We start from the raw sequence: 23337 nt of genomic DNA on the forward strand, positions 1-23337 counted from the left end.
ACACAGGCAGAATATCATGACCATTTAAATGGGCTTCTTCTTTATGTTGCATCGTCTCTGGTGTAACAGGAACGTGTAGCTCCATCTGGATTTGCAGTGTCTTCATCACGGCAGTGAGCTGTGGCTGGGTGCTCACTGCTGCCCAAGCGTATGGAGCAATACATGTGGAGCTTCCTCTTAGTTCCACATCTCTGCTCCTTGCCAAGATCACCTCAAAGCAGAGTGCTTCATGCTCTAAAGCTCGAAGTAGAGCCAGGGGATTCTTGGAAATGCAGCAAGGCATCATCCTGACTCCAATAACGTTTTGTCAGTTCTGCCCAATCCCAGGTTTTATTTATATGGGGTTGTTTGGAGGAGAAGAAAAGTGGTTAGGACATGGTGACTAGTTCCAATGTCTGAAGTGATCACAGCATCCTTCAGCTCTTGCATTGATGCAGTGAGCGGCCTTAAGTAAGTGTGATTCTACCTTCTTGGTCTGAAAAGCAGATTGCTGCTGTCATAGTGAAGATATTGTCTGGTTCTTTGTCTGTGACCACGTGCTGACACACTGGAGCTTCCAGTCCTCCTTTCTGTGTCGTTAACTCATTAGAGGCAGTGTTGGGAAAAGTGTGTGCAGGGCAAGATGTGGCCCACTGCCATGCTTACATGTGTGATAAACCTTGGTTGTGGTTTGTAATGCAACTTCAGTTAGCTTATTCACAAATTAGTTAAGAATTTTGAGTATGCAGGCACATGAATTTCTGCTTCTTCATGAATTTAGTTACAGATCAAAAGTGACATGAACCTGAATTTCCCAAAGAACTCAACTTGTTTTAGCTTATTAATTAGTGTTGTTTTGTTGTTCCTGTCCTTATACAAAAATCCCTTTAGTTCACAGTGGAGGTGCTGTAAGGTTAGGGAGGATGCACGCTGATAAGAAGATGCAGTGAATTTTAATTATGAGGTGTGATGCAGTCGAGTAGCAACAGCTGCTTTGGTCATTGTACAGTACAGCAAAGGGTAACCAGTTCCTCTGGGTGGATCACTAAATGGAAACACTGGGGCGCATATGAAAGAACTGTAATATGTGGCTGTCCAACCTTCTGGCTTATTTGTGCTGCCCTGGTGGAAGAGGAATGGTATTGGGCTGCCTATATGTACACCTACAGCAGGAGCCGTGGGTAACACTCAGGTTCATGGGGTCCTTGGCTGTCAAAAGAAGCATTCCCAGGAAATGAATGTCCCGTGTGAGCCTGCGGGTGGTCTGAAATTTTGGGCAATATCCCTGAAGATGACCTACTGTCTCACTGTTCTCATGTCTTCTGTCGTGTCCTCACTGATGCTGAGCAAATGTTAATGAATGGCAGTGGTGCTGTTTTTGTTTTTGTTTTTTAACTGCATGGAGGGAAGGCAGAGACACATCACAATTTTATGCATGTCTGCCTGTTTCCCTGAATGCCTTCATGGCTTCTTTTTGGTGAGATTTGAAGGGCCCATAATGCTGTCCAGCTGATACATTTCTAACAGTTTGGCCATTTAATTCTAAATTATAAAGCACAAAATACCCCTGAGGAGCCAGTCACATTACAGGTTAGAGGCATTAGAGGTGCCCTGAACCAGTGTTAGCAGGATCTAAGTGGAAGCAGATATGAAAACAGGCTGGGTGGGGGCTTTATCCTGACAATTTTAAGCTGAAGAAGGTATTTCTAGCAGTAACTGGTATTTGTTGTTATTACTGAAACTCTGTGGTTGGTTTCATTGTGGACAAGTATTTTCTTGAAGAGGAAGTATTTCAGTGTTTTTTTAATGTTGTTTTTCATGCCAAATTTGTTATGGAAGCTCAAAATAATTGAAACTTTTAAAGTTGTTTGGCTCAGAATTTTTTTTTTTTCCTGTGCTTTACTTAAATCTTATTTCTGTGTCTAGAGGTTCCTGAAAGATGTTTGGTGGGATGGTTGAAGTTAAGTTTTGTGTTGTTCCACAGGCTTTATGTCAGTTGGAGGTTCAGCTTTGCTTACTGGACAAGTCACCACCCCTGAACCCAAGAGGGCCATTTCTACTGGTTAAAAACATTTCTGCTGTTAAAAACTAGTGCCAAACATTGCTCTGCCTTCCAGCCTGTGGGCTGAATGGGAAGTTGCCTGGACCTGTTATCTGAGTGCTATTGATATTTTAAACAAACAGCAACCTGTGCTTAATATATTAACACACAGTAAGTGGGCCAATGTATGTGGAAAAAAATAATGAAATTTTTTTATGTAATTCCTTTTATCAAGTGGAGTGTTTTGTATCCTCTAGCCAGCCTATCTCATACAACAGTTTCATTATCTGAAAGAATTTTGCCATAAGGGAAGTGTTTTGCATTCCTCAGTAAATATACTGTCTGCCAGGAATCACTGAGGTGCCCTGAGAAAGTAAATAATCGGTAATTGCTTGGGATTTGGAATTTTCTTAAGAGCAGAAATTACTTTAAATACATTGGGAAAGAGTGTGACTTGAATCTTAACCAGTAACAGAGATGTAGATGTTCTTGATCACATTTTGCATGAGAATCCTTCAGCTTAACAGCACATTACTCTGGAACGATCTACAGGTGAAGCATGTGAGTGGCTGTTGAAATATGTTCTTATTTGCAAGTGTAGATTTTGTGTTTCTCTCACTTCTCAGTCTGTTCTGTCTGTTTGCCTGCAGGCTTAGGGAAATGGCAGCTCACATCCTTTTCCCATAGGAAAACTGTAGGTAGGATTGAAGCAACTGTCTTCAGTTTTAGATGTTATGTAGCTTCCTCATTCTCTGCAGACCTTTCTGCTACCATTGGTGCTGATTGTGGTCATTTTGAGCACAGTGGTGAAAAACAGAAGATGTGAATGCAAAGTGCTGTGGTAAAATGATCTCCTGTCTGATTATGCATGTTTAGGTGCATGATTACTGTCCACGTTTGTTTCTTGCCATGTCTTTGCCACGCTTAATGCTGCTGAAGACATCTTGGATCTGGTGTCCAGCCAGGGTACTATCATGTGTGTTGCTGTTCTGTTTAAATGAAGCAACTTCAGATTGCTTATGGTTCATGTTAAGCTATAGCCACATAACCATTTTAGTCCCACATGCTGGCAGTTCATGCAACTGTATCAGAACTATACACAGAGATCAAGGCCTGAACTGTTTACGCATAGTTTCTGGGAATCTGTTCTCTTTGGAGGTTCTCTCCATTGCGTTTTTTTTCCCATCATATTTTTTCTTATAAGTAAAGGTTCTGCATGTTTACAGAAAGAAAGAAGAACATAAAAGAACTTCACTGTGTCTTGCAAAGTGCTCTGTTGCTTTGTTTGATTCCTAGCTGGTATTTGCATATCATACCTCTGGTGTTTTAAATATATATTGGGGAAAAATGAGCCACATTTTTTTCTGATAAAATCAATGATCTTATGCATTTTATGAAAGATAGGAAACTCATTCCTTTCTTCAGTGTGTGGATGCCACCCAGCCTTTCAGATATCAGTACTTTTGCCTTTGGAGAGGATCAGCTGCAGCAGTTTGAATCTTCCTCTGTGCCTGGACAGTGAAGGAGTGATAGATAGGTACAGCACTCTTCACATTCAGGTTTCAGTGTCTGAAGAGGAGTCTGAAGGATTCTCTATTGTCAGGTACGATTTGTTTAGTTGGCAGTGTTTAACTTTTATCATTTATTGCAAAGTAATAGATATTAAACAATTAAGTCTGACCTTTTTGAATCTCAGCTAACATTGCTTTTTGTCTGGTTCAAAAAGGCTGTTGCCTCTTCAAGTTCATAATGGATTTTTGCCCAGGAAGCTGAATCCATTTTTCATAAAGTAATGCGCTTAATATTTGACTCAACTATATTGAGATGTGCTGACCAGTTCTTTTGGTGTATTTGTAAATGACCAAGCTCTTGGGTTAACCAGTTTGATATGTGATCCTGATAGGAAAATGCTTAATTGTGTGGTTACCTTTCACATACCTCTGATTACTGAGGCACCTTGCAGGTGAAGCACTGTTAGCAGGTGGAATAGCAGATAGACTCTTCATTATTACTTATGAGCTTGATGTCTTTGTATTCCAGTTTTGTAAAGCTAAGATGAAAAGTGTCCAACAACTGAAACAAAAAATGGGTGAATGTATTGTTTTAAAGCTGCAATGCTGGATTTTTATTTAGTTTTTGGGGAAAAAAGAAAATGTGGCATTTCTATGTTTGTTGTATCAGGATCTATGAATGAATAAGAATAATTACTTAAAGGAATGAAGGGTTGTTTCTCCTATCATTAAAGCAAAGGAAAAGGGAAGCATGGAATGATTTGTGATGTAGTAGCAAAGGGTCTGTCAGTCCTTGTATTGTAAAGTCTTGTTTGTAAGTAAACCAAAAAATATGTAGGCAAGACTGCAACATCCTGTATTAAGCTTAAAGCCAAAACGGATGTACTGTTTTAATTAAATACAAATCTCTTCTGCTGCTTTTCTATTATAGAGAAAAAGTTGCTCCCTAATAGCGAGGCGGGGGCAGTTTTGACTCGCAGGCACGTTGTTGGCAATAATTCTTGTAGTTCTTACACTTGAGATGGCATATTTGTCTTGTAACAAAGGAGCAAGCCAGCCAAGTTCCATGTGAGAGCTTTTAAGTCTCAATTCGGTGGTTTTATTATTGCTACACTGTATATATACACTGAGAGTTTTACAGAAGTGCAGGAGGCCTACACATGTGTTTTACTTTAATGAAAGCTCTGTGGCAAAATTCCATGCATTGCAATGAAAACTGAGGCCACGGGTTTTTTTGTGTGTATGGGTTTATTTATTGTTGTTATTGTTTCTTAAGCTTTGTGCAATTCTTAAAATCAGGATCAGCGTTACGTGTATTCAGTGTCTAATGAACTTGTTAGCAAAAGTCCTTGGTGACTTGACTTTTACATCTTTACTTCTGAGTACCAGGAATTCCAGTCTGCTGGGTCTGTTTGGTGATCCTGCATAATTCAGCATGTGGTTTGGTGTGTGTGTCCAAGAGGAATTGTGATCTGGTGCTTCAGATAGCACTGATATTCAACAATTCAGTGTATATTTTATCTGATGCTGATCCTCAAAAAATGCAGGTCTTTTGAATTGGAAATTCACAAATATTTTTGATAGTGATAGGACAAGAGGGGATGGTTTTAAACTAAAGGAAGGGAGATCTAGGCGTGATGTCAGGGGGAAGCTTTTTACTGAGAGACTGTTGAAGTGGTGGCACAGGCTGCTCAGAGATGCTGTGGATGCCCCATCCCTGGGGGTGTTGAGGGCTGGGTTGGATGGGGCCCTGGGCAGCCTGGTCTAGTGCTTCATCTGGCAGGGAGTTGGAACAAAATGATCCTTCAGGTCCCTTCCAACTCCAACCATTCTATGACTCTGTGAAAAATAGTGATCCAACCTACTTGTTGGGATTATAAAGGGTGAAATTCTATTTCTGCCATGGGAAAAAATTATACTGATTTTTGCAAGGTAAGAGTTGCACAGTTGGGCTGCCCTTCTATAGAGAGTGCTTTGGCATGGCAGACTGCATTACTCCCAAGAGGACTTGCAAGTAGAAAGTGCAGCATCCAATATAAATGTGGTAGGAAAGGACTCTTAGCAGAGATGCAGTTGCTCCTAAATGAGATGCATGCTACCACCAATACAGCTTGTAGGGTCAGAAGCAAGCTGTGCAGTTGAGTGTTTGTCTGGAACTTGCTTATTAAATTGTAACTTGCTGTTTGTAAGCAATTTTAGCCTCAGTATCACAAACCACTTTTTTATGCTTGAGGCGACAGCCTTGTCTGGAGCCAGCTGGTTTGGAGAAAGCAGGCTCTGTGTGTTAATGGGGTTTGTATTTTCTGTTCATGCCTTTTGTTTTCACCAGTCTTATCAGTGAATAAGGTGGGAAGCAAAGATGGGTGACCAACTAAGATCCTTTGAGCACTGCTTTGAAATGTGGCTTTTTCTGCCACTGCTAGAACTTGCCACCTGTGAAGTCATTTAGACCAGGCTTTTCAGTCATCGTTTTTTTTTACCTGATGCCCAGTTTGAGACCTTGGAATGTGACTTGCAGTAGTGATGTGCACAGAGCTGCTTCATGATCTTTTACCTACAGTTGGAATTTGACATACTATCATCATTATTCTTAAATCAATCATCTTGTCTCACAGTGGATGCTCCAGTTCCTCAAGAGGGATGTTCAAACTGCTGGAGGCTTATAGTGTCCATCTGGAATCATATCTGGTTTGGTCACTGTTTTTATTTGCTGTAAATTATATCCCAGGTTTTGCTGCAGCTGCTGTAACTTGAAGTTCATATTTAACTGATAAACTTTTACAGAGTGTTCGGTCTGTTCATCTGTGCAGTAAGTAAGCTGGAATATACCCTGGATTTCATGAAGTGCATGATGACCTGAGCTGCTCTGACATGAGTTTTCTTGAAATGGTTATTTTTAGAGGACTTTCCCCCCAGTCTTACAGTAGTGATGTTTGTGAGCTTTTGTAATGCTTCACCCTAAACTGTTGATTTTGCTATTTTGGTTACAAGGTCTTAGTGTTGTAAAACAGGAGAAACGTTTATTCTCTGCATTTATAAATGGCCAAACAGACATGGGTGATCACATTTTTTAATTCCAAGTGCTTGAGAGTGTTATGAGAGTCTTGAATGTCAGCTTTTCAACTCTGAGCCTTTGAAAATCCTTGTCACTGGAAGCACCAAATAATTCCAAGATTATTTGGAAATGAGTCCTTGAAGTTAGCTGTTCTATGTATAATTTATTTCTCTGATATGAGGACCTAGTAACTCCAGTCTTGAATGCATTTCTAATGTGTGTGTTGTCACAGTTGAATGTCAGGCATTGTTCACATTACAAGGAAAGAGTTGAAACCTGCAAACAGGCGAATCACTGTCATTCTGTGACCATGACAGAAAAGGATTGAAGCCAACAAGGACACAGAATGCATCGTAGCATCCCTCATTATAGCAGCAACATATCCCAGGTCCCTTAATTTCATTAGGAAGCCCTGTAGAGTGCACACAAGCTCTGCAAAGGAGAACAACTTATTCCAGGGTGTAAATCATGAGTAGGCTGGTAGATTTCAGTACTCACCCTTTCCTGCAGTAATGAAGCACCGAGAATTAGTTCCAAAACATAAGTTTTGTCAAGCATGTTAATGAAACATGTACTTGAATGTTGATAAAATTGCCTCTTAAAGAAATCACTGTTTTTCTAGGTTTAAGTTCTTAAATCAGATTACAAGACCTTTATAGTCATTGCAGCAAGCTACGGTCTGAAAGTGATCAGAAACAGATTCGCCTGCTTTAACTATCAGGCAAAATAAAATCAAGGGGGGAAATGGGAAAGAAACAGCAGAAATTACAGAAGGCAAATCAGATGCTTGATACTTTTTAACAGCCCCTGAAGCTTGAGAGAAAGATGAAAATCTGGGAAGACACGAGTTTTGGAGGATATTCTTTGCTAGCAGTTCTGTTCTTACCAGGTATTTCAAAGTAGAACACTGTATATTAATAAAATGTTGTGTTACTCTTACCCTGCTGTTACAGTCCTCATTTGCAGCACAGCAGCAAGGTAGCATTGCCTGCACTGTGCTCTTGAACTGATAAACTTTATTTTATATATATATATGTATATACGCATATAAAATAAAAGGCTGACTTTCCCTAGCTTTTACTGCTGATTAAATGTCACACTGTTTTCTGGGCCTGTTAACCTGGTGATCCAAAACACCTTTTCCTTCACAATTGGCCCAATGCTTCTTTCTTTTGTCAGCCTACATTGCATGAAGCAGCTGGAAGAATAAAACTTGGCACAGGACAAGGTGCTCCTTAGTAATTAACAATACCTGTTTAGAGGGAATACTCCTAACTATGTGTCCATCCATTTTTAAAAACCTTGATTTAGGCCTTTTTATATTAACAGTTATTTCTTGTAGTCATAGTTCTGGAAATTAGTCAAGTCTTTTTCACTGCCTTCACTAAAAGTCTTCCCATTGCCTTTGATAGAAATGAGACACTGTCTGAAGTAGAAATCTGCTCTTGTAGTTCTGGAAATCTGAAGGTTTCAATACTTAAAAAAAAAAAAAAAGGTAGTTGTAATGCCAAGGAGTAACAGACTCTAATGAGACAACAGGAAAAAGTTCATAGAATGGCTTGGGTTGGAAAGGACCTTGAAGATCATCTAGCTCCGTTCCCCAAAGATGTCTAAAACTAGTGGCAAGATTAAAAAGGAAGATCAAGCTTGCTGTTATAATGAAAAATTGGTAAATCTGCTGGTTTGCTTTTTATAAATGGCAACTTTAAGTGCCGTCGGTGCTTCGAGGAGCTGATAGAAAGTTCTAAGTTACCTGGTTTTATTTTTTTGTCAGGAACTTTTCTGAAAAAAGAAATGTGCTTCTTGATTTATTTCAACCCTGTTGCCAATAAACAGGAAAACATTTCTAAAGCAATAGTTCAAGAACCAGATTTAATAAAAATACCAAGTCCTGCAGCACAGGAAATGTTGAATAGCGAAGAATGTGAATCAGATTATATTTCAATAATATTAAAAGCCTTGTTTAATTTTGTTAAAGAAACACTGAACCAAAAATGTATTCATGCTCCGATTGCCTTCTCAAATAGCTTGGAGCTTTGATGTTAAATGTGTGTTTATTTCTACTAAGTGAGTATATTCATGATGACAGTTTATAGACCACAGGAATGGACTTTTGCTGTAGGAGTGCCTGCAGCACTGCCACATCTCACATGAATAGGTCTTTATTTCCTATGGATGTTCTGATGATATTAATGAAAAGTAGAAACCGAACAACTGATGTTACAGATCAGTTTTGCATCATGTACATCTGTAGGAAACAAAGTGCAGTTGAGAGCTATTCTTTGTCTTACATTGAAGTGCTCAGCTGATACATATCTTCTGCTGGGGTTGTTTGGGAGGATGACTTGAAAGGCTTCTTTAGTCGGTGTGTTTTACTCTCACCTGTGAGGACAGCCTTTGTCATCTTAAAACCAAAGTGTCCTTAAGTGAAATGGTGAATTTATGGAACTTGTGAAGCCCGTAGAGAAAAACAAAATATTAGGTCTTTTGGGAACCATGTTTTTAATGTGTTTGAAGTCATAAGAAAATGGCCATAAAGAGGTATGCTTGAAGGTGAAAGGGTTTCTCCCTTTGGTGAGGGTTGACATGCCTGCTAGAGGCTCAGCCCTTCTTTGCTGTCTAAGGCAGTTTGCTACTTCAGCACATTTACCTCAAGGCACAAAGGGGAGGCAGGCTGGCCTGCAGGAAGTATATGGCTGGTTTTAAGTGCATCTTCTATTTCTGTTCTTTGTAGAAACGAAAAATTATACATCAACAAATCCTAATTTATGGTAACAAATGTTACCAATTACAAAGGGGACTTTATTTACAGGGGCTGTTGTTTCTGTGTGTTATACTTGGAATGTACTAATAATTACCTTCCTTGTAAACATACCGTGCTGAGTTCACCTCAAGGGCATCTCTGGGGTCCTGGAAGCCACAAGTTGTTCTTGTGGAGTAAAGACCATGGTAGAACATGGAGTCAAGGTTCTGGATTCTGAGTGCATCTTGGTTTGGTGTGAATTCTGACTACGTGTCTGTAACTGAGCTCTTTACTGTAGTGACTGTTGTACTTTATTTACCAGGTCAATGAAACTGTTGAGTTGGGCTGTATGATGACTCTGTGGTCCTCCAGTAGCTCCTTGAAATGCCTAAGGTTAGGGTTTATAAATTGAAGATATAAATTTAATGCTCTGAGTCAATGGTACTTTACTCCTTGCTCAACTCCAGTACAGCCATCTGCTTGAATGCTCATATGGGTTATGGCTACTAACCAGTTGCCAAGCTTTACAGAACTAGCTTGTCTAAAGAGCCATGAACTGGTATGGTAACAGCAACAGTTCCTCATTTAAAGTCCTTGTTGTCTTTGATTTAGTAGCTTGTTTGTTAGAAGTCATTTTTGATCGCATTCTCTGCAATAGAGGAGGATTAGCCAAAATTTTTACTCAGTCTGCCTTGTGAGCCAAATCTTACCCTGTAGGAGGCAGGCATATTACAAGGGAAAAATAATAGGCCTTTTGGCTTCTTCATCTCTGCTTCTTTTAATTGCTTTGGGAAGATAGGACATGAGCCTAACAGGAAGCTAGCTTTTGTCTTGCACTTTCTGTAGCACAGTAGGACATAAAAGCTATTTTGAATTACTGGAATGGCTAATTTGGCTTGTTTTGTCATCTACTTCTTCCTTGTTGTTGAAATTTCTACATTGTTGAGTAGCTTTCTGAGATTTTTTTTTTGAAAAGTAACCAAATATAACTTACCAACTTGTTTTGAATGAAGAGATTCTCCTAATTTTTATAAAAATGGACTTACTGCATGTCTGTAAGTAAATCTTTATTTTCTATTTCAAGTTAATTGAAATAATGGGTGGGAAGGTTCTGTTTTCACTGCACATTACAAAAAAAATATCTTCAGGCTCTGTTTCATTCACTTGGAGATCTTTCCTCCCCTTTCAGAGGTGAAGACACCTTACACAGATCAGATAACAAAGTAGGATAACAAATTTCACAGACTTACTTAGAGTGGAAAGGATCTTCAAGTCCAAGTTTGAGATGCAAAGAGTTGAAAGTGCAAAGCTCGTAGTGACACGAAAAGCAAACATTTCCTGATGGCCCACAGTATGTGATGAACATTAGCATTCAAGTCACTTTTCTCAGGTTTATAAATAAAAATGTGATACCAAATATGTTTTTGAAGCTTTTTTGACATCGTCACAGCCAGCTCACATCATTAACCTGCTGGATTCTGACAATTTGTCCTTGCTGCCAACTTGACTTTCAAGGAGTACCTCGAAGAAACTCGGACCATGTGTTCTCTAGAAAAAATGCTGGCCTTGTGTGCAGCAGGGTTGGACAGAAAGGAAGAAATATCAACACATTCATAACTTTCATCTGTCAGCTGTGTTTATAAATATGAAGTCAAACACTTGATGAAGTATCTTTTTCTCCCCTTTCTAAAACAGTTGGAGAACTTCTGCTGAATATCCAAAGGGACAAGAAATGGCTGCTGTGATGTGCAGAGCAGCTAGTAAGCAGGAGCAGCAGCGCAGCCTTCCTCGTGCCCACAGGCTTCCGTTCTATTCTGGAGCACCACACCTACGCCTCAGCAGGTTCCTTCATTTCTAGCCCACCCACTTCTTGGCCCATATCCTTAGACTACGGGTGGGTTTTTTCCTTCCTTTTTTTTGGGCTTCAGTGCTCTGAAGCAACCTGTCCCTTTGGTTTGCTGGTGGACTGTGGTGGGGTCATCGAGGTACGCTTGTTGAAAGTCCCCTCTGCTTGTTCTCCATTTCCTCCTTCCTCTTGCAGGTATGCATATGCAAAAGGTGTGGACGTACACTTAATTGCGTCCCTTCAATCCTGACCCAGTGTATGGGCTGCTGCCAGCATTATTTTTGGTGTTTCATCGAGCAGGAAGCACAAGAGTTTAAAAATCTCCTGATGCGATTTCCCAGGGGGGAGTGCAGCAGTTTCCATGGCAGCAGAGGCACCCTGTAGCAGAGCTCCAGTGGCAGCTCCATTTCAGGTCAGGCAGCTTTCACGTTTTACCCCAAGCTAGAGCCTATTTTTGAGAGTTGGAAAAAACAAGTAAAAATAAATATAAAAATTACAAGGAGCAGTGTATGCAGGTCAATGGGAGAAATCTGACTGCTCTGATTGAATCCTTTTGACTCTCTCCTGCACCAAAATGTTTGCAAGTCTTCCCAGAATCTTTCTATTTTCTTGTTTCAGATTGTTTTCTCTACCTTGACTGGTTTTGCTAAACTTAAAATGCTAAGTGTACTTTGTTTATTTTGCTTTGTTTTTGTGGGACTTTTTTTAGGCCGTGTAAGGATTCACATTGTGTCAAACAGAACAATATTTTTCAAACACTTAATGTTTTTATTACCTTCCTACTATTTTTTACCATGTGAACATCAAACCCCATAAATTTTCTTTCTAGATTGCTCTTGTACTGTTAGGCTCCAGAAGCAGGGATAGAGGTGTGGGGGAAATAGAATGGCTCTGCACTGATCTATGAGCTGCGAGACCCCTCTACTATACCAGCTTCAAGAAACCTTACCTGTATGTCAGTTTCACTCTTAATAAACAAAAAGCCTTTATACTTAATGTCCCTAGCCCTTCAGATTGCAGAGAAAGCTGTGATTTCCACTTCTTCCAAAAGGCCAAACGCAGGCAGCAATGAAAAAGAAATCTGCATTTCTCTTCTGCAAACTTTTAAATGTCAGGGCTTATGAAAACTTGACAGTACTGTTATAGGATACAACAACATTTTGGAGGTATTTCATAAATATTTGCAGCCCTAGTTTATATACTGTCGCAGATGTAAATACTGTCTTCAAAAAGCAACATTCTCTCAGATGTTTTATCCTAAACAAAGGGAAATAAAGCGTAAACACTTTAATGCCTTTATTCTCTCTCTAATTAAAGCATGCATTCTCTTGTTCTACTCTAAGTAATGCTGTGGTTAAGATGAAGAGAAACAAACATATATCTAAATTGTGTCCATGGGTCACTCTCTGGGTCCATTTCTAGTGCTTCAGGCACTGTAAAATGCTGCAATCTCCATTGTATTCAAAAAGTCAAACTCGTCTGTACTAAAAATGAGTTCCCATGGGAGCATCCTGATTCCATACAGAGTCAGGCAAAGGGAAAATGCATTGTTCATTTCGGTACTCGGCTGGCACGCACCAACCCTCAGTGCATTCTTTTTCCTCGTGAATGACATGGTGCTAATGGAAGGTGTTATGATATTAGCTCTGGAGAGGTCATTGATTTTTTTTTTATTATTTTTTTTCTTGAATAATGACTGTCGTTTAAAAAAAAAAAAATCTTACCCCAAATTCATTTTTGCAAAAGCTTCTCCCCTTAACCTCTGAGCTGGCTCACAGCAATGTTGTTAATACCAGCTGTGGTGGTCTTTTCAGGTGTGGAGACTAGGAACTTGTGTAATACTGTTGTTTTCTGTCAATTGTAAGCAGCTGTGACTCCCTGAATGATCAAATATGGACTTTAAGTAGAAGACAGGAGGTAAAAAGCCACATATCCTATTTCTAAGCTCTTATACTGTTTCCTTTTGAGTCAGAATTCAAGTTCAGAATTCAAGTGTGAGGCTTCATAAGGCGCCATTGAGGGCACCCATCACTTCCATCAGATTCTCTTTTTCCTTCCTAGTCACACCCACACAGAGGATGGCAGGTTCTTTCTAGTACCGTGCCCCATCTCATCAAAGTGATGTGCAGTAGGTGTCGTTCCTCCCACTGCTCTCACACCTGTACTGCTGAAATCACAGGAGGCCTCTTCCTTCCTGCAGCAGGGTTTATTTTTCCGTATTAAAGTAGGAAAGAAATTTGCTTAGAGAAAGTTGCATTAGAAAGCATTTACTTGAAGAAATCTGTTTTATAGCATTTGGATTTAAAAAAATCTCATTCAGGGAAATCAGTTGATCTGCTGGCTGTGATATTCAAAGCCCAGTGGTTTTTATGGCTGTGCTGCTATTGTATTATATGGCAGAGGGAAGAAAGCTCAGTAAATAGTATTTCTAGAGAGTGGTGCTTGACAGGATGTCTGGTTGAGTGTGTGAGCGAGTGGAGCCCCAGTACCAAGATCCCAGGTCTGCAGGTGTGCCTTAGGTTACAGAAAGACGTGCATGCATCCAGTAGCACATACAGCCAGCGGTGTCTGCAGAGAGCAAGGCGAGGGTGATGCAGAACCAGCCCTTCAGATGTTGTTTTCCAAGCATGTGGAAAGGAAAGATCTTGGTTGCCTGGGTAACAAGTTGCTGTGCCAGGTTCATTTTTGTTAATAAGAGGATAAAAGGGGCAGATCCTACTGTTCCTTCAACTCCTAGGAATAAACCACCATGAATGTGAAGATGAGCAGCAGCTGCAGTGGGGAGAGCCCAGGGCTCATCCTGGGTCTGCTGAGCTGGTGCTGGTCTTCTCCTTGGGACAGGGAAGTTGTAAGGTTTGTAAAACTGATTAAAGGCATCTGTTCATCCTGTACAACCGACATGGCTTTGAATTGAGAACAGAATGTGACCCAGAGAAGTTGTGCTGACATGTAATAACCAAGAAATAGTACAGTAGGAAACAGTTATTTGGAGATTAGCTCTTCTTCCAACCTGAAACAGCATTACTTCAGAAATATGTCCATTGGAATATTTATTGGAAAGTAAGCTGTATACCATGCTCTTACAGAGAAGTTTAAAGGAATGTCCTCATTCAATTCAGGCTGATCCCATGTGGCAAGTGAGGTGGTTTGTGTTTTTCTCACTCCTGAACAGAAGTGGGTAGCAGCAGTTGGTTTCCAAGTGAATGCTATAAATGGTGAGCTGACATTCCTAATGCTAGTGATTGTAGCTCATCTTTTCTACGTGCTGGGTGGTCTGAAATTCACAGTGTGTGTGAAAGGAAATGAAGGCTGAGTGAAGCAATAGAAGGATGTGGAGCCTTATCTTAATTCAGGTCTAGTGATCTGCATGGTAATGAAAACTAAAACAGCTTAAAACCATTAAAAATACTGGAAATTTTCTCATCTGCAGATAAATGAAGAAACAATTACAATAACTGCATGCTACTTGCAGCGAATACTGGTTTCCTGCTTTCTTTCCTGGTTAAAAAATAATTGCTTCCTGGTGTTCAGTGAACGGTCTGTCTCATGCAGACATGAGGAAAGATCAGTGAAGTAAGTGCAAAATATCAGCATCTCAGCAAACAACTGAGCCCATACAGCCATGCGAATTCCACTAGAGAGCAGTTCTGTAGCTCTTTCTTTCCTGTATTCTGCATAAGGTAGGGAACACAATACGTGCATCCTGTAATGTATCAGTGGAGCTAGATTGTTCTAACTGAGCTTTCATCATTCTCACTTGATCCTTCTCCACGTGAGATGATGGAGCTGACTGCTGTATGCAGGCTGGAAGGTTATTTTCTTCATGCAGTGGAACACGGGAATTGGGAGCAGCCATGCTCTCAGTTACATACAGTTATGAAGGCTAGGCAAAGGAGGTAGTACTTCTGATTTTGTCCAAGACAGGCTCATCTTTAAGTGAGAAGAGGGGTGAAAAGTCTGTTCTCTGGTGGGTATCAGATTAATCTAAAGGTAGCTCAGAGAAGCTTCTGTTTTAAGTGATTCCCTATTTCAGATATATTCTTTTTTTTTTTTTTGGGGGGGGGGAGGAAGGATATCCAGCTATCTTAGGGATTTTTCTGCTGTGTAGGGGCCTTTTCAAGTTTTTCCTGATATAACGTTTTAGCTAGTGTGTTACTAGGTTCTTTTCTGTATGTTGAGACATCTGGCTCTCTTAGGACTCAAACTCAAAGTTGTAGTCTCCTGTGTCACTCATGTTTTTGCTTCTTCCCTTGTTACGCTTTTTACTAGAAAATGTTTCATCTAAAACTGGGGTGTCCAGCTTTTTTGCCTGCCTGGGCTGCACTGAGGGAAGAAGAATTGTCTTGGGCTGCATATATGTAGGTAACTCTGAAAGTAATGCCTGCAATTTATTTCCATTGAAACAACTACTTGTGCAAAGAGCACGCTAACACTGTTTGACAGAGCAAGCTCTCTGAGAGTGTTCAGCACCTACCTTCAAGTGAAGAGGAAAGGGGCAGCCCTACTTTCAGCTGCTTCAGAGCATCTTTTCTCCCTTTGGCTCCTGCTGTTTTTGGGAAGGACAGTGACCAGACTACATCTTCAGAGGACGGCCCTTTGGTTCTTTGGATGGGAGCCGTTGCTCACAGAATGGTTTGTGTAGGGCTCGGAACCAAAGGCTGACTTCATTAGGTGGTGCCATTCTAACAGTGTCCTGTGGTGACCAAAACATGGAGATGTTGGGAGTTGGTGCCTATTGCCTGAAAGTTAGCCTGGTGTTGAAGGAGGAGGAAGGAAGAAGGCTCCACCTGGACATGGAGCTGCTGCTGTCACTGGGGCAGAAGCAGTTTGCACAGCAGTGTGAGGGGCTGAGCAGCAATCAACCAGTTGGGCTGGGTGCGTTTGCCAGGCAGCTCTGCAGATGCCGTGAATGAAGAGACGGGGATCCTTGATCCTTGGTAGAAATCAGATCCCTGAGAGATCACAGCCAGCTTGTTCTGCTACCCGAGATAAAGTGTTGAAGCAGGTGGGTCATGTGAGCTGTGGTACCTCCAAAGACTCTTCTGGGTGCATCTGTATCTCGTGTGGCTCCAAAATCCTGCAGTCATAGTTCATGTAAAAATCAGACTCCTGGATGAGAAAATGTTTATGCACTGTTCTCTGCAAGCCACGTGCAACCTTCTTTGTTTCTCTATCAATATTTATTTATTTATCAGAATGGGTTTTAAAAGTCTTCTAAGCCATGATACAGTTGAATTTAAAAGTAATCTTCCTTGTGTGCAGATTGTATTTTTAAAATGTTTTGGGCAATATCCTTGATGACCACAGAGAAAGTCACTGATAGAGAAATACAGCGATAGAGAATACAAATTCCCCTTGGTCTGATTGAAGCCCTGTTCATTTCCTGATGTAACAGCTATGCATGGCTCTGCAGAACATGGATAATCTTTCACACTGCTTTCACCACTGCTGAAACACACTACTGAGTGCTCCTGTCCATCGTTTGGTTTCTGTCAATGTTTAGCAAGTGTCAGCAAATGCCACTGGTGACCTATTTGCCACGTGGAGGAATTCACTCACACATCTTTATTTCATCCATACTTCCGTGTCAGACACCACATGTCAGACTGCCCCTCTGTTGCCATCTGCTATACAGTAACGACATGGAACAGAATATTAGAGGGAAGGTGCAACATCTACTGCTGTAGCGCTGACGTCTGGTCTCTGATGTTGTACAGCAACATCATGAAATAGGAAGGACTACTTTCAGAACAGCCCTTACAAAATATACAGTTATTGTGTGTAAGTAACCAAATTTATTTTGATTCTGAACAAACATAAAAAAAAGAGCAACAAATCCTTAAAACCATTGGGATAGTTGACACTGCTTTTGTGATAATCATCAGGCTGGTTCAGTGGCTGTGGTTGCAATTCTCTGCAAGCTCTCATGTGTTTGTCAGAGGTTTTTGATGACATTGTACTCTTCCTGTACTTCATCCTTGAAAACAGTTGTTTACAAACGTACCTTCTGCTGGAAAGCAGTGACATGAATGAGGCAGATTGTGAAGAATGTTTTTCTCTGGTAAGAGGACTCTTATAAGTAGAGAGACATGATCGGATTTTTGCATTGAATTTCTGATTGCAATTCTCTATATTCCATTTGAAAATTCACAGGTAATGTATTTATGTTGGCTGACAATGGAGTCACAGATATATAAAAAATTGATTTTTGTTGATTTTTTTTTTGTTTTTGCAATCTTGAAACATTCTCTCAAATTCCTAGAATCATAGAATGGATTGGGTTGGAAGGAATCTTCTAGGTCATCTAGTTCCAACCCCCTGCTATAGGCAGGGACACCTTCCTCTAGACCAGGTTGCTCACGGCCCCATCCAGCCTGGCTTTGAATGCTTCCAGGGAGGGGACATTTGCAACCTCGCTGGGCAGCCTGTTCAGTGTCTCACCACCTTTACAGTAAAGAATGTCTTCTTAATATCTAGTCTAAATTTACTCTCTGACAGTTTAAAACCATTTCCTCTTGTCCTGTCACTACATGCACGTATAAAAAGTCCTCCCCTGCTTTCCTGTAGGCCCCTTCAGGTACTGGCAGGTCGCTTTTAGATCTTGAAGCCTTCTTGAGGCTGAAGAGTCCCAGCCCTCTCAGCCTGTCCTTGTAGGAGAGGTGCTCCAGCCCTCTGATCATCTCTGTGGCCCTCTTCTGGATCTGCTCCAACATCCTTGTATTTTGGGGGCACCAGAACTGGACACAGTACTCCAGGTGGGGTCTCAGGAGAGCAGGCTCAGAATCACCTCCCTTGCCCTGTTGGTCACACTTCTCTTGATGCAACCCAGGATATGGTTGGCTGCCTGGGCAGAAAGTGCACATTGCTGCCTCATGTTGAGTCTGTTTATCTATCTATCAATACTCCCAAATCCTTCTCCTCAGACTGCTCTCAAGCCATTCCTTGCCCAGCCTGTATCTGTGCCTGGGTTTGCCCTGATCTGGATGCAAGACCTTGCACTTGGCCTTGTTGAACTTTGTCATGGGCCAGATCCCTCAGGATGGCATTCCTTCCCTCTCATTTGTTGACTGCACCACACAGCTTGGTGTCACCTGCAGACTTGCAGAGGATGCACTCGATTTCACTGTCCATGTTGCATGAGATACTAAAGATGTTAAGTAACACCGGTCCCAGCACTGATCCCTGAGGAGCAGCACTCATCACCCATCTCCACATGGACACTGAACCATTGACTACAGCTGTGCAACCATCCAATCATTCCTTATACAGTGAGTGGTCCATCCATCAAATCCATTTTTCTCTGATTTGGCAACCAGGATGTCATGCAAGGCAGTGTCCAATGCTTTGCTCAAATCCAGGCAAACGATGTCATTTCCTGTATCAACACAGAAAGCACAACTGTATATTTTTCTCTCCTGTATTTAGCCAGTGCATCAGAATGCGTAACATGATTTGCCAACGCTGGCATCAGTACAGCACTGCACCCTCCCTGTGCCCTGGTTTCAACCTGTGCAGTGCCCATCAACCTTGTATGGCTGTTGGATGAGCTGCTCAGTGAGAACCACCACCATGATGTGCCCTGGTTTCAACCTGTGCAGTGCCCATCAACCTTGTGTGGCTGTTGGATGAGCTGCTCAGTGAGAACCACCACCATGATGGCACAGGACAGAGGGTGGCTGCAGGACGAGCTGGGCTGGGCCATATGTGGCCTGCAATCTATGTGTTGGGCATGTCAGATCTGAAGGGACAAGCAGGCATGTTGTTTACAAGAAGAAGGAAAGAAGGAGAGATGTGAAGATGTGTAAACATCTGATGTATTTACCGATTTGAATTGCTGGTACCAATTGTAGACCAAAGCTTATCACAGGTAATTCATCTTGAACATGAGATATCCATCTGCAATTCGTGGTTTTTAGAGAGTGTTTACATATGGAGCCTCCTTTTTAGCAATCACAGGGGGGAGGGCTCACAGTGTCCTTTTCTCTGCAAGTCTGTAATCCATGAAACTTACTCCTACGATTGTATTTCAAAGTATGTGAGTGCTCGGTATGCCTGCTTTCTTACCTCTTGGATACATAAGGGTGCATACATCTTCATATTCCAGACCCTGTGTACAGTTTCAAGAACGAGGTTAGTTGTATAGGTTCTGAAAGCAAACTTTGGACTGATCCATGCTAGTGATAAAGCTAACCTTACACAGCAATAGCACAGTTTGGGGAAAATGACTCAGTTCTTATAGTTTCTGGTCTTTTTTAGTGGTGTAACATTGTGTGTCAGAAAAAGTATGAAATCATTATCACGTATAGGGTCTCTAATCAGATACATTTTGATACTGGGTATTTGCATTTTTTGACTTAAGAGAAGTAACTGGAATACACAGTTGTCATGTCTTGTTGCAAGAAGGCTGCATTTTATGATCTTCAGCGTGATTTTGCCAGGGGTGAATTAAATGTAAAACAGTTTTTATGCTCTTAAGTGAGAATTTAAATGTATGTTTGTAATTTAAAACTAATTGCAAGTATGTGCCTATAGCAATTTATCATCATAAAAAGTATCACTTGTATGGGAATACATGCAGTTTTGTACAGCAGAATACTTACGTGTCTCTCAGATATCAATACAACAGAAGAGAGTGTGTTTTCATGAAGGCACTTATAAAAAGGCAGGTGTTGTCTGTTGCACTTCAAATGTCTGTGCACCTGCTTCTGTCACCAGGAGCTTATCACTCCTATACCTCAGTCCCAGTTGCTGCAGGATAGGAAGATGGTGTGCAGGGAGGAGCAGCCATCATACCCTCTGCTTTCACACTCAATTGCCTCATTATAATTTGTATTCAATACAAATTTTCTGGTATGCTCTGGAAGAAAAAAGCAGGCACTTGCTGAATTAGATTGAATTGTAATGGAAATGCATGCAAAAGTTACTGAATTTAACACAAGCATTCTTTTCTCTCACATTTTTTAATTTTTCAGTGTTAGATGTAATAATTTAATATCGCTTTATGTACTGGAATTTTGTTTGCTTTATTTTTTTGCTGGCTCTGAATGTCTCATTTTGATTTCAGTTTGTTTCTTTTAGTTCTTTTAGTTGCTAGATTTTTTTCTTAATTTTTAATCAATGATGAATGACTTTTATTTCCTTGCTAAAAGTATAGTATTAATTTGCAAAACTAGTATGCCTACTTTAAAGCTATTATATATGCTTAAATGAGGTTATTAAAATAATTATGCTTTTGCCTTTTCTGCCAGGTGTATTTTTATGTAATGTTCTATAGCACGTTTTGAAATGTTGATAGTTATTCTTTTAAATAGTTTGTTCTTTTAAAGGAGAAAATTAAGCATATCTGGGGTAGTTTCCTCGTTATTAGACTATTCCTTATGGCTTTTTAAAAGGGAAAGCAGAGTAAGAGCATAAAGAGTAAGAGCACCACATATATACAGTTCATTGCATGCTAATCCTTTTATTTTTCTTGCAGGAAATCCTGGCTGAGTAAAGTTGGAAGCCCGAGTTCTCGCATAGACAGAACAAACTTTTCTAATGAAAAGGAGATTCCCAAGCTTGATTTCTCAGGATTTAGTACTAGATACTAATAGACAAAACATCACTGAGTGCAAAACAGTGATGTTTCTACTGCATGATATTTTCTGTGCCTCCTTAAAAATTCACCAGAGCACTTGGATGCTTTCTATACTTGAGATAAGTTGTTCCTGTTCACATGAAGTAAGAACTCTTAGTTGCTGCATTAGGTATTTCACAACATGATTGTCAGTACTTAATATCTGAAATGCCAATATCTAATTTATTGCAAACTGTAAGTCAGATTAATGGTTAAATGTATCAGTGATTATTTGTGTACATGGAGATTTGTTACATACAATCACATGAAATCTAATCTTTACACTGTAAATGATTCATAAGCCATGAACTCATGCTCTACTATTTGTAATCTCACAAAAAAAGCATAGCTTACAGAACTGGAATTCTTAGATCTATTCTAATACCTCTGTATTATAGATCATGTTACCTGTGATAGAACAGTAATTAAAAATAAATGTACATTGCTTCAAACTAACGTGGTTCAGTTACCTCTGGTTTGAAATGATGGTGATGCAGATACTTCTTGGAACAAGATGATGAAATGCACTGTCTCAACTGTTTTTTCCTTGGCTGCTTATGGTTTAAATCCATGCCAACTGTAAAGGATATTTCAGTCTTTCCTTTATGATTTTTCTGAGATTAACTGATAGTTTCAGTTATTGTCTTTATTGCACAAGTGTTTGCTCATCCACTTATATGAATCGGGTTCAACAGGATGCTCCCACATTCATCACATCAAATCCTTACATGGTCTTGAGAAACTTGAGTCGTGTGTATGCAATAAACATTGGATCTTTGCAATTGTGGGATCTCACTCACGTATAGTAATTCCTTTTCACAGGCACTGAGGAGTCTATCAGGGCTGGAACTGACTTATATCTTCAATTTTAAAGTGCTTCTGTGTCAGTATTGGTCCACAGAGGAAGGTTTTGTTACAATCCCTGATACATCCAGGCAGGCACCTGTGAGCTCCGGCAGTACGCTGTTAACCACCATTGGTGCAAACGTGCTGTGATGGAGTCTCAAGCTGTAAGTCCCTCTGAGCATTGTATGGCACTTAGTAACACTTGTAGTTACGTGGTCCCATGGATCTGAGCGTGGGCTGAACCCTTCTGCAGTGTGCTGGGGCTGTATCCTCTAAAGTGCCCTTTGTGAGGGTGCATACAAGAGATATTTATGCTGACTTGGTACCTCTTCTAAGGGTAAATTGCCTCAATTTAGGAAGCACTCAAATACTCAGTTCATTTTTTATTTCAGAAAAGGCCATTTCATAATTTAAAGATTGATGTATGTGCAGAGCAAGGTGTGCTTAGAAAAGCGTGTTTGTACTGACTGCAGGATTTATTTTCACTGGGCCTTTGTGTATAAAGCAGTAAAAATTCCTTCCTAGAATTTGCAGGAGTTATTTATAAGTTGTTACAGCTCAAACTGCGCTTGACTTCTGTGATTATACACAAGCATCCTTTGTTGAAGTCATTGTCAATAACCCTTGTTCAACTCAGATGGTAAATGGCAGAGTTCAAGAGTAGCAGTAGCTCAGTAGCAGTTACATCCTCTCTGAAAACCATATCCTGTCAAACATAAGTAGTTTACGTTTTCCTTGAAGCTACCTGGCATAAAATACCCCCTCAAAGGCACTTCCTGCCAAGTAGCTTTGCTCATGTTGTGAGAAACAATGACAGAGGAAGGCCAAAAATTAATGGGATACTTGATAGGCAGGAAGAAGAGCCAAAGATGAAGTTGTTTTGTTGTGTTCTCATGGGTGGAGCTGGGTGATTACAGGGGCTTGATAACTTCACCCTGAATCCACTAGAAATGTGAAGCTTGGGAATGGGAATTGTGCCACTGAAAAAAGACTGGGGAGAAAATGTGTAAGTATAAACCTTCAGAAAAATGAAAGATGAAGAAGTCTGTATGTAACTATTTGTCACGTAGAAAACCAGAAAATAATACTTAAAGTGATGCCAGCACTACACAAGATTTTTGGTGTCTTTTCCAACCAAGAGAAGTTATTTATAATCTTATAAATAATGTTCTTATGATCTGTGGCCTATGTACCGCAGACCAGATCTTCTGGTGACTGTGCGACAGCAGGCTTTTCTGCATCTGTGAGATATCAGCTCTTATCAGCTCTGCTTACGGGCTGTTTTTGAGTCTATCAGATGAAAAGAAGATTGATTCTGAAATACGTCTATAACCTTTTTCTCTGTTTGAGTTGTCAGTACTGACGTTTGATATTTTGCACGTTCACTCTCCCTCTATTCTTTATGATATGACAAGAGGCAGAAAACACATAGAAATTATTTAGTCAGCTTAGCCCTGAGTGTTTTTTGACATTATTCAAAACTAAGATTCCTATGTATTCCATGTATTGCATGATAATATATTGGAGTTTTCTAATGGTTCTAAATACATTGCACATTGTGCTTTTCGTTCTTGGAAAAGTGAAGATTTTACTGAGCAAGTAAGCAATCCAGGTGTGTCAGTGCCTCCCATAAGGCCTGGGCAGGCTTTTCAGGAGAAAGGAAAAGGGAATAGTGAACAAATGCCTTGCCTTGAATTGTA

The 23337-nt window shown here is 40.4% G+C and overlaps 1 protein-coding gene across 1 annotated transcript in view; it reads left to right on the forward strand.

Moving 5' to 3' along the window:
* The window catches only part of ACYP2 (acylphosphatase 2), a 46371-nt gene extending 25128 nt beyond the window's left edge, over nt 1–21243 (forward strand). Inside the window, exon 4 of the mRNA XM_042809159.1 lies at nt 20651–21243. Coding sequence (XP_042665093.1) covers nt 20651–20765 — 115 coding nt within the window. The 3' untranslated portion in view covers nt 20766–21243. The remainder of the gene's footprint in view (nt 1–20650) is intronic.
* Nucleotides 21244–23337: the final 2094 nt, after the last annotated feature.

This window comes from Centrocercus urophasianus, unplaced genomic scaffold, assembly GCF_019232065.1.
Source record: "Centrocercus urophasianus isolate 14NV4802_14NV808 unplaced genomic scaffold, USGS_Curo_1.0 seq_10, whole genome shotgun sequence".
Lineage (NCBI taxonomy): Eukaryota > Metazoa > Chordata > Aves > Galliformes > Phasianidae > Centrocercus > Centrocercus urophasianus.